The sequence below is a fragment of the Ylistrum balloti genome, unplaced genomic scaffold (genome assembly GCF_031769215.1).
Source record: "Ylistrum balloti isolate Yb309-2 unplaced genomic scaffold, AGI_CSIRO_Ybal_v1 Utg370700, whole genome shotgun sequence".
Classification (NCBI taxonomy): domain Eukaryota; kingdom Metazoa; phylum Mollusca; class Bivalvia; order Pectinida; family Pectinidae; genus Ylistrum; species Ylistrum balloti.
In genome coordinates, this window is record NW_026782420.1 from 155661 (window position 1) to 168088 (window position 12428).

Sequence of the window (12428 nt, forward strand, 5' to 3'; positions counted from 1 at the left end):
AAACTTTTACTTCCAAAATCCAAGATGGCCACCTGTCGGCCATCTTGAATTCGAATCAGTCCAAAAAAGGTACAATGCACAACTAGGGACCAAGGGGAAACTGCATATGAAATTTGAGAAAGATCCATCCGGAACTTTTCCAGAAATAGCTGTAACAAACTTTTACTTCCAAAATCCAAGATGGCCACCTGTCAGCCATCTTGAATGCGAATCAGTTCAAAAAAGGTACAATGCACAACTAGGGACCAAGGGGGTCCTGCATATGAAATTTGAGAAAGATCCATCCAGTACTTTTCCAGAAATAGCGGTAACAAGAATTGTTTACGGACGGATGGACGACGGACCACGGACGCAGGGCGATTTGAATAACCCACCATCTATTAGATGGTAGGCTAAAAAATCAACATTTTAATTGAAAGTTGAAGTATCATAGTCTATGGAAGACCTTGTTACATTTAAAGGAACGTTTAATTTCACCTCCAACGTAAGATCCATTTTCATCTGTTCTAGTTCGGCAATCTTGGCCATGTTAGAATCATCAGAATCCTTCCTGGACGTATCAAGTTGTTGAACTTTCCCCTCCATACTGTTGACCTTTGACCTGAGAGTCTCTGTTTCCTGTCTTGCACTGTCGAGCTGTTTCTGATACATGTCCTCCTTCATCTTCCATTCATTCTGATGCGTCTCAGACTCCAGACTCAGTCGATCAAACCTGCAGCATTAGATTATGTATGTATACTATAAATGGACCCAAGATTTCAAATAATCTGCTGAGTCCATAAGTCATCAATGAAGTGGTCAGTCAACTAGTGCCAAATGGCATCAAGTGAACAGTTTTCTTGTCCCCAGAGTCCTTGTGGTCGCTTTTGCTTACCTATATTGTATGTTCTTGTGGTCAGTGGTCAGAGTCTCATGGTCATCCTTCAGACGTTTGTACTGGTCTTGCAACATACCAAGCTCACCCTGAGAGGTGATCACAGACTGCTGGAAACTTGCTTTCTGTTGTTCCAAAGCCTCCATTTTGTCCATCAGATCAGCATGCATGCTGTCAGAGGTCAAGTGATCAAGGTCAGAATCATTGGGTGTAGATGACAGAACATGCCTGGACGAGTTCATGTCCTGTAAGAAAACAATCTTAGTTAATTTCAAAAACTATTATTATGATGGATAAAAGAAAACTTTCGTCACAATTGAAATTTTGCCTATTTTGTACAAGCAAAAGGTGTCAAAAATTTATATGTCCAAGTTAAAATATACAGGGTTTTTTTATGTATTTTAGGGCAAAAACGGAGAATTACTTCAGAATCCTGGTTCTGCATTGTTCATTCAGATGTACATATGTGTGACTCTATATATGTTATTTCATATGGTTAATAAATGCCATCATCACTGATAGTTCATGTATATCCTATGTGGTTTTCTTTTTTCTTTTTTTGCACTAATTACCACAAATGCTAGACAATGTTTTCAGCAATGAAAAGAGATGTTTACCTGCCCAGGTATACTGAGGAGACTGGACATGCTGGATGTTCTACTAGTCAGATTCCAGTTGTTGACCCCACTGATATTCTTCCTGTACAAGTCAAATATTGAAAATTCAGTAAAAAAAGAATAAGTAAATATATCTCTGGTATTGCTGTCACCATAAATTAATCTCTTTATTTTAAATGTTCTATTATGATAAAAAATAACATATAATACCAATTTAACAAAATTTCCGTCATCAATATTTTTTAAGAATTTGTCTCAATTTCGACAGTCACTTAAATTTAGACACAACAGAGTAGACTAAATAAAGAATCAACGAAACTCAAAAACTCCTAACGAAAAAGAGGAAATAATTTTGTTTGATCCAAGATGATGAACATCATATAAAACCCCAACCATAACTTAAGAGTGTCTGTCTGATTTTACCTTAAGCTAGTCTCATACATACCTTGCAAAAGAAGGCCAGGCATTGTCAAGGTCATAACCTCTAGCAGCAAGGTCAAACTGAATATCATTAAGGTCATAAAGTGCACTTATAATCTTGTTACGTTCATCATGTTGTAACCACACAGATTTGGGATAGAACCAGTCACTGAAACACAACCAATCTCAAATTATCTTACATTTTACAATTTTTTTGTAAAAACCTGCCAGAAAAAAAAAAAAAAATTTCTAGCTTGACCATCACAATGTCTGAAATGTTACCATATATGTTACTGATACACCACCCAAAGGATTGGTAATGAACAAATAAAAATAAGATGTTAAACAGTAAACAAAAGTTAGGAAATGTAAATGTAACAATCAAATTGTTATGCTATGGAATTTATGATTGGACGTTTTTTCCATGAACAGAATATAGCAGGTCCATATTCATGAAATCTGAAAACCAGTAGTAGATGTATTGAAAACAACATGTACCATATTTAACCCAGCAATAAGCCCATGTCTGGTAATAAGCCCAATGATATCTGTTGCTATTCAGAAAAATAACAAACAAATGTTATTTCATTGACCTTCAACTTGCCCACTCCTAGAACTTTGTGTCAGACTGTATGGTCACACATTCCCCCTCCCCCACCCCTCCCTCCTTAAATCTTCCTTACAGATGATACCAATTCCAGCTCCTTACCTTGTTACTTTGCCGTTCATTGTACACTGTTGTATACTGTCTGCCATTCTACTGTGCATGAGACAAAACCTCAGGAGGGCTCGACCCTTACCAATTGATGTTTTGTACTGAAAATAATATCATACTTGATATCAAAAAGTGAAAACATCAAAATACACAGTGATCGTTACAATGTAGTACACTGAACTCAAATTGATATCCTGTTTTCCTTAGGAAAAAAACATGTTATACACTATATCATTAAATATGTAATGTTACCTATTTCAATGCATTTATTTTCCTAAGATTTACTTCATTTTATATCAACAGTAAAAAAGAGACAATTATTGGATTTGTTTTAATACTTACATCTCCGATAGTCTTGACATACTTGATTCCATCGTTGACCCCCTTTGTAGAACCAATACTGTCACAGAAATAATCCCAATAGTCTTTCTTTCTCCCCAGCAGAGTCAGCTTATCTGTTTATAAAGAAATGAAGCGATTGTTAACTAATCCTGGACGTTTAGTTATTTAAAATCGACCTTAGCTCCAAAAACACTTCCAGGTTTATTTACTGCTTAAGAATGCATTCATTTTCTGTTTGCTCCTTGATAAGGAAAGACGAGGTCTAATCGCTTATTTGGCATTCAAAGATTTTGATAATTAAACATGAACATCTTCAATCATTAACACTGAAAGTCTTGATTAAATTTATTTCAATCAAATTTGACAATGGATCTTCATTTGTTTTTTCAAATGTAAGACCTTTCGTCCTCTTTTTCTACCTTGTTTTTGTTGTGATAACATTGGATAATGCAGGGACTTAAAACAAGGCCCAGCTGGAGGTTTGTCTGGAGTTAACTTTGGTGTTTGTTCACTGAGCCACAAATTCACTGAAGTCCCTTCTCCTCACATCTATATTCTTATCTACCTTTACCCCATTTACTTCTATAGTTTATATCAGACACTTAATTTGCATGAACTAATTGATATAAATAAAATGGGGAATTACTCAGCTTTTCAATGCCATTGATTTATAAATGATTTTCTCTATATTCCGAGCTGAAAGTCAGGGTACAAATGTAGCGGAGAATTTCAACCAAATAGGAACCACATTGTACATGACATCAAACATGTTAATCATACTAACCAAGTATAAATTGTTTCCGTGGGAATTAAACAAATATTGCTCAAAACAGTAAGTTCCCTTATAAAAATCATTACAAAATTTACCCTCTCCCCAGGTGGAAATGTGAGACCCATGGATCATGAAATCTAAATTTTTGGCAAAGCTTCCTACAACCCTTTCATCTATGCAAATTATTTAATTCTATCATATCTTGGTCTAAATAGAAGATTTTTGAAAAAATATTTGAGTCAATTTACCCCTTTTAGCACTGCTCTTCAATCCATTGGGGTTTTAAGTCTGTCATTATGTGCAAATCATCTAACAGACAATTTTCTAAGCATTCTTAGTGGAAGTAGAAGGACAATAAACAGAATCGGACGAAGTGGGATCACAACAGGTTTCCAAACCTCATGAGACCTTCAACATAATTGCTATGTTTCCTGTTTAACCATTGCTATTTTTTATTTGATTATGTGTTGCTCCCGTAGGAGCGTTCAAAAATTGCACTTGCGGCCATATTTCAGGCCACAGTGCGGGGTATTGGGTATAGTTTTCAACTAGCAATAACCACGTCTCGGAAAATCCTCATCGACTATGGTACCGCCACTGCGCAAAGCTGACAATACTAACCACAGCCTACCTTTATATATAAATTGTAGGAGATTACTACCAGGTGTCTAAGTGCTTTCCCTATACTATGATCATGTCAAGATTTTAAAACTAATTAGATGTTACAACTCTACACTGTCTATATGATACATAGTTTTGGATATTTTGGAATTTAAATATATTTATTACACAAAGAAGAATGCTTTCAATAAACAAATAATATATTTTTCAATTGGCCATCATAACGAAGGGGAATAACTCTTACACAAAAAATTAGAACAAGTGACCTACTTACAATACAACTTTCTGTACGTGATGTTTGTTGTTACTGATGTTGCATTTTTATAACAAAACGGCATTGGTATATATATATATTGAAATTCAAATATTTAAAATTTAAATTAAATTTATTTCACAAAGAATGCTAATATATTGTAAGATTTTATAATTCTTTTATACTAAAAAAATATTGTTTTTCTTCTGACCAGGGACGTATATGACTGTCATATACGTCCCTGTTCTGACATCAAGTGTAATTGCAAAGTTTTCTATCCGACATATTTTTCTCATTTTTGAGTTAATCATCTTTTCATTTAGAATCCACAATAATTTGAATAGTTAATCAATTTCATTAAATTTCCTACATCTTCATATATTCCAACATTAAATTACTAGGATACGGAAGCCATTTATGAAAACAAGAAGCCAAGGGCATTCAATTTTAAGGCATTTTTGTAATATAAACAGACAAATATATACCAATGGTGTGGGTCAACACTCCAGATGTTGCCAAATATTTTATCAACTAAACTATGGCAAAATGCGTCGGTCCCATAGTTCTTGCTCAGACAGACTAAAGCCATTATCCATGATATCATTGATAAAAAGCAATCTATCAAAGTTTGTTTCAATTTGGTCCAAGTTGTTTAAAGCTTACTCAGAGTTAACCAGTGGTTAAAGAAAAGATGTAAAAATTCTTTATCATTTCACAGCTGTAGATTTGTAGAGTTGATATTTTTGAGAGCCAATTTTTCTTTAAAAGTCCTAATTTTTTCAAAAGGAATTATTTTAATTATTCAGTAATTAGGCTTTGACAACTGGGTCTTGATGGTAAACAAAATATGTTTGACAAACACTAAGCCTTAAACAGGAAGCCATAGAAATACTACAATATTCTATTGAAAACCATTTTTGCATTGTGGTATCATTTGAATGTCAATAGAATGCATTTTTGCTAAACAAGAAAGCATTTTCTACAAGGATAAAATATACTGATTGGTATGGAGATAACATGGGGCATACTCTACAAATCAAGGAAAGCTTAATGCACCAATCAGATTAAAATCAGTCAATTTTAAATCATTCAAGATCTCACTTAGTCTGACACATATTATTATCATACCAAATTTGTCTCAAATCTGAGTCATGAGAGGCCTATAGGGCCTGTATTACTCATCTGGGCCTGTATTTATGAAGCCATTCTCATGCTCAAAATTCAAGTTTTGCTCTTTCCTATTTTATTATCATGCTCAAGTCATATTCAGGATAGAATTCTCAACATGGAGGCACAATGATAAGTTCATAAGAAGAGAGAGTGTTGGAACGTTAAAACCTTTCTTTTGTTCATATTTTGCCCTAGTTTTATGGAATTCAAGTTTGAATTATAATTATGTTGCCATGTTGTTATTTTTGCTGTAAGGGATTTGAAAGCCACTGAAAGGACATAGCAGTTTATTTCTAATAACAGTGCTTTGAGAATGTAAAGCAACAAATATCAAACCTTTTCTCGACATAAAGAACATGTAGCTAGAAAGGCTTGTATTTTAAATAAATCCAGAAATAAGACACCGTCCATTGCATTGTTAACTATTTCATGTTTATAATGGAACTGTTATATCATACTGTTTAGCATGTTTGTACAACTGCATTTAACAACATTTTCAAATGTATTCAGAAATCTATCCAATATTCAACAGTATCTTAATATTGAAGATGTACATACTTAACAAACAAAACAAAATGTTAAACATCTTTTTATCAAGTCTAAGTTTTAAGTTTTAAAAAAAAGAAAAGAAAGACAAAATCTTTATAACTAAGTTTAATAAATTCACTGAAATACAGAAATATCCAGTGTTAACTGGGTGTAAATCCACAACTACATATAAATGTAAAAAAACATATCAAAATCCACATTTCTCACAGTTTACATTGATTACTTAAACCCATGACACTAACACAACTTCAACATGACCTAGAGAATGTACTTGAAATTTACAGAGACATTTCTTCAGAATAATAAGATTTAATTATAAGTGTCAAAACTTATTTACAGAAATGGTTGATAAATTACAAATTGGAATCAACTTTGCAGCTCCAAAATTAGAGTGAAATTGGTTGCTAAATCTTGTGATATTCTCAGTTCTTAAACTTCAGCTGTCCTATTCAAGACAGCTAAGCTATATTTCGAAACTCAGACTTTTCTTGTCCAATGCTAAATTTCTTCTACTGGCCTGTACCTCTGAAAAATACAAGATGAATTTTACCGGCATGTTAATTTTACAATATACATTCCATGATAATAAACAATATTTGCAACAGTGTGTTATCAATTTGCTATAATAATTATTGAAAACATTTCAGACTAAAATACCAAAAAATAATTCAATGCTTTGCTATTCCTCCTATGGAAGATATCTTACATGCTAATATTATGTTTTAACAAAAGGTCTATCATTTCCTGGACACCTACCCCATAAACAGTAACAAAAATGACAGTGCAATTTACATCTAAGAAGCAAATTCATTTCATATATGTGTTTGATATATATTACACCAAAAATAAAGATTTTTTTATGTCAAGGTAAAATGATGTGTACATGTTCTATAAACAAAAGTCAAAATGTGTTAATAACACCACATTGAATGTAGTCATTCCTAAAACAAATGAAAAATGGTTAGCTTTTCCTGTGTGCACAAATTAAATCTCATAGATTTTGCAAGCTCACATCAGATCAACTTTGTATACAATATCGTGTGTACTATATATTTTATACTGAAAGTTAATCAGTTTTGTATCAACTGTTACCCCCCCTTTGTATTAATCAGTATTTGACACAAAATACGCACCTTGGAATACAGGTGTTTGGTCTGCATTTGAACATGTCCATAAACGCCGTATGTAGTCTACTTGGTTACAAACTGCAGCAACGTAACGGGAAGGAGAGTGGGCTAACATTCTTAGGTCCTTCTAGTGTTGAAAATGTGACTGCTATGTCCATACTTTGAAGTGGTTGCAGTGTTCACATTTATGCCTAGATATATACATCCTGTGAGTGTACAAGTGTTTAAGCTGACGGGCAGCACATTTTACACGGATCTTCATTAGGCCCGCTGTATTTTGTTGACATTTCTAACAATAACCACGAACGGCCTGTTATCCTAAACTAGGCAGAAGAACCAACAAACTCTTGTTACCATTAACATCACAATAGCATACATATTTTTTCTACTTAAACAATACACATGAATAAACATCTTTTTTAATTTTCATGTGCCATACATGCAGTTGGTGTACACCTGATTTTATACTTGAATAACATTATTGATGTTGAATCTGCACATACTGCAACCAGTAACAGTATAATGCTGTATTTTTTCAATTGATAAAATTATTTGTGTTTATCTAATCATCCTAAGGATCTTCATTGGTAGGTGTTTTTTTTTGTGACTTTCTCAACAATGACCCATTCACTCCTTCTTATACACAATCCTGTTGACTTCTGGTTGTACAATGTGCGCATGTAGTAACTAAAAGTTGCATGCGATATGAAGCAATCTCCAAACATTAAAGAGTTTCCTTGCTTACCATGCTTAGCAGAGTACATTCTCAGAAAGTTTGATGAATACACATTTTGAGGAAATATAGAATTTTACAGAATTTGCTCTATTTCTAATATTGAACCCCGCTCCTCTTACCACCGGGTGCTGAGATACAACAATTATACAAAATTGATTCTCCTTCTCCAAACAATGATTCAGAACAAATTTGGCCAAAATTCAATCATTCCTACACAAGGAGTAGGATTTTAAAGAATTTGTTCAATTTGTTATCTTTGGCTCAACTGCTCCAAACTCAAAGGGCAGAGAGCCATCGTTTACAAATAAAAACTGATTCCCCTTTCACCAATTTGGCCAAAATCCAGTCATCCCTAAGGAGGAGTAGGATTTTAAATCATTTGCTCTATTTCCACTTTTGAGCCCCACCCCTTATGTCCCTAAGGGCTGAAACTCACCACTTATAGAAAAATGTGCCCCCCTTTTCCCTAGGATGCTTCTTACAAAATTTGGTCAAAATCTGCTTAGTCATTCATGACTAGTAGCAATTTGTAGCAAAAGTTGATGGACGATTAACGGACAGATGACAGACAGGAGGGAGGACAGATGACAGATGGAGGGAGGACAGATGGAGGGATGATGGACAGACAGATGACAGATGACGGCTGATAGATATAATCTATCTGAAGGATTTTAAATCCCTGTAACTCTGGCAAATGTTGACAGATTTTACCAATATGGAATCCCAGATCTTATCAATATGAAACATTTCACCAAACTTGGTTCAATTTGACTGTACAACTTTAAAATGTAAAAATTTATTTGATGAAGAGGAAGAAATCATTTATTTGATGGATTTTAAAGTCCAATATCTCTGACAACATATCAAATGTTGACAGATTTTGATAAAAATCAAGCTTTTGCCAGATCTTGATATAATGTAATACCCAAATTCGAAAATTAAAGTTACTTGAATCAAAAACAGTTATTAATTTTAGGTTCTTAATGCCTCATGGCTCAGGCAAATTAGAATAGATTTTGACCAATGTTAAAGTCATCCGAGATCTTACTGATACTGATAGCAACATATAAAATTTTGTTCAAATGTGATAGTCATTTGACATAAACAAAAAATAGTTATCCTGAGGATTTTTAAGTTCCGTAAGTCTGGCAAATATGTATTTTAAGGATTTGATCTCTAGAATCCCATATTTCTTACAAATATTGCTGTCATTTAATATCTCATTGATATAAAGAAATATTCCAAATTCGGTTTAAAGCTTATCTGCTGAAAACCGTTATCAGTTTTCATTTATGATGCACAAAAATTACATTTTACTGTTAATTTTTGTCCTAACATAAACAAAAATTAACAAAATATTAAAAGCAATGGTTCATACCTTTCATATTGGCCTGTAGAAGGTATTCCAGTTTAGCACAAAACCGATGTAGCGTCTGGTTGTCATCTGTAATTGGCTGACTATTGGCTTCAAAGTCGGACTTCAGATCCTTCAGGCAGTCTAGGATGAAAAAGTTTCATAAACATTACACATGTTGTGTCTAGCCCTCTTTAAACTCTATAAATATCACTTCTAAATCAGGAGGCTTTGTAGATCGGAGATGCATGTTTCGACACTCATTAATTGTGTCAGTTCTGTATTTCTGGAAGCTGAGAAGACAGTCTGGTCTGTGCTGATGTTGTTGTGACTTTATATGGGAAAGACACTTTACCCTAACTGCTCTGGATGACATACGTCAGACCTCCCATATGTTGTTCAGTGACATAGTCACTAGGTACTACAAGAAGACTCTGCCTTAAAATGACTCCAGATGTGTTTTACTTGGCAATAAACTCACAAACAAACTTCTGAATCAAGAAATCTCATATCACCCTATCGTATTGTTATATTGTACAATGTATCAATGAGACCTAAGAATTTGTAAATGTAGATGAATTTTAATACAATTTGAATATACAATAAGTCTGATATATACAATATCATCCTTTCTGTATTAATTTTCTACTTTCAAGTTAAAGGGTGCACTGTTTTTACCTTGCCAGAAATTAGGAGAGACAATTTGTAGTCATACAGAGATACACTCTTTTCCAACTTCTGTTAATAAAATAAGTCACATACTTACATGAATTATATCAGTATAACTGTATAATGAAAATATATCTAAGGGTAGTATCAGTGTGGGTATGTTGAACATTTTGACTACCCATGATCATCTTCAAAGTCCAAGGGTTCTGCTCCCCAGGTGCATATATCATGACAAAATCACTACATTCTGACTAGCAGAGGTTATAAACTGACTAGTCTGGGATCTGATACTGAAGTATGCATACCTGTGATTTCAATGATTAATAAAAAAAGAGTCACATAACAGCACATAGTTAACAATAACTTTGAGTATGGTAAATTTTGACTTGAACAAATTAAATAGTCAAGCACTAGGTCTTGAGAAACTTAATCATGGCTTGTTAGTATATATCTAGAGAGTAGACCTCAGATTGGGGAGATACTTATCAATATACATCAGAGATTAATAATATACTTATGTAAATCATTCTTCAATAATATCATAAGGGGAGACCTTGTTGAAGACTCAAATCATAGCTTTACTTAAAGTAATAAAAAGACATATTATAGGCCACACCATCATAGAGTCACAAGGAAAGCAAATTCTGTCCTTGGCCAAAACATTCAATTTTGGAAAACTACACATCATCTAAACAATATTTTGTTATAATTGAGATATATGAAAATCATAATACCTAAGATGTCCTCCACAGTTTTACGGCTGTTTGGCTGGAATGCATTGATGGTATGTGGGGAGTTTCCCGGTGAGGATGCAGTGGCCCCTCCAAGTGATGACTGAGAACTACCATGTCCCTTCTTTAAAAAAGGTACTGCACTAGTCATTTTCACTTAGATCTATCAGCTGTACTGACTAATGCATTGAAAATCATCCCATTTTAGTCAACATCAGACCAAACAGATCTGCAAATAAAAAAAATTATATAGTGAGCAAGTGTAATCATAAAGTACACTTTATGATGGTCACATCTCTTTTTTTCTCTCCATTGGTAAGTTAGAAATTTTGTCATACTGTTTAAAAGCTTATAAAACAGAACACTTCATGTCAACAGTGAGTTTTAGGGGCTCAAGTATTTGAGTCCTGAACTTCTGCTTTACACACTCAAATTTTGATAATCCACTAAATCTCTTGGAAACTAGACTCATCAAAATATTGGAAATGATGCTCTGGACTTAGCATAAAATAATGTAATGAAAATTACTAATAATTATTAATTTTTATTTTCTATTAATTAAATTGAAGTTTCAATATGAAACAAGATGTTACAACAAAATTCGGAAGTGGAACATTAAAACTGTATTGAGTAAGGCATTTTCTAATTGCATGAACACTTTGTTAAACACTTGTCTTCATTGTGATAAATAATGTTTATTTCTTCTAATTTCAAATATTGGTCAAAGGTCAATGTCAATATCAAATGGTAAAAATTCTGGTACCACCCAAAGGGTCTTGCCACAAGGAACACACAAGCCAATAATGCCCTACCTCTTATAGTGCAATAGTTATGGGCAAGGTTAGAGTTGACAATAGACAAACAGACAGCACAAAATCAATATGCTCCCGATTTTTTTATTGGGAGCATAAAAATAATGACTATTATTGCTAAAGAACTAAGTCTGAAAATGATTTACCTATACCAAATACAAACTTTTTCAAATCAAGACGACTTGTGAAAAATAAATCTTTAGTTTCTACATACATAAATATGTGATTTTCTGATCACAACTAAAATATCATCATTACACTCAGCTACATATAAGTACAAGGACTAGTCCTGGCTCAAGCTGTTTTTATCAGTGAGTTTGAACTCTTAGAAACTTATGCTACATGTATTTCTATTTATCTTATTTTTTTTAAACAATGTAGATTTGATTCCAGAACGATAAGAAAGTTAACAGAACATTGGAATAACTCTGGTTACTTTTCCTCCTAGATGCTGTGATTGATCATCAACAATGTACCGATATCACATAGTTATTATTCTGTCATGTAATTCTATACAAACAATGTTCTGATAATTTGAAAATTTAACTCTTTTGTCATAAATCGTGTAACATTTTGATTGATAAATACATGTAAGCTGACTCACAAAAACAGTCATATATATATGTATATTTAGAAAAAAAATTGTCTTTTCACTTGACTTTGATA

General features: G+C 33.2%; 1 protein-coding gene and 1 non-coding gene across 2 annotated transcripts in view; both read right to left on the reverse strand.

Moving 5' to 3' along the window:
• Positions 1–11104, reverse strand: part of LOC132557578 (FYVE and coiled-coil domain-containing protein 1-like) — a 35564-nt gene extending 24460 nt beyond the window's left edge. Inside the window, exons 1-8 of the mRNA XM_060222080.1 lie at positions 10954–11104; positions 9575–9694; positions 2969–3081; positions 2621–2727; positions 1937–2080; positions 1492–1573; positions 875–1119; positions 478–712 (exon numbers count right to left, since the gene is read on the reverse strand). Of these exons, the coding sequence (XP_060078063.1) occupies positions 478–712; positions 875–1119; positions 1492–1573; positions 1937–2080; positions 2621–2727; positions 2969–3081; positions 9575–9694; positions 10954–11101 (1194 nt within the window). The 5' untranslated portion in view covers positions 11102–11104. The remainder of the gene's footprint in view (positions 1–477; positions 713–874; positions 1120–1491; positions 1574–1936; positions 2081–2620; positions 2728–2968; positions 3082–9574; positions 9695–10953) is intronic.
• On the reverse strand, positions 4211–4349 carry LOC132557619 (U4 spliceosomal RNA). Its single transcript, XR_009554519.1, has one exon. It is a non-coding gene; the product is annotated as a U4 spliceosomal RNA (small nuclear RNA).
• Positions 11105–12428: the final 1324 nt, after the last annotated feature.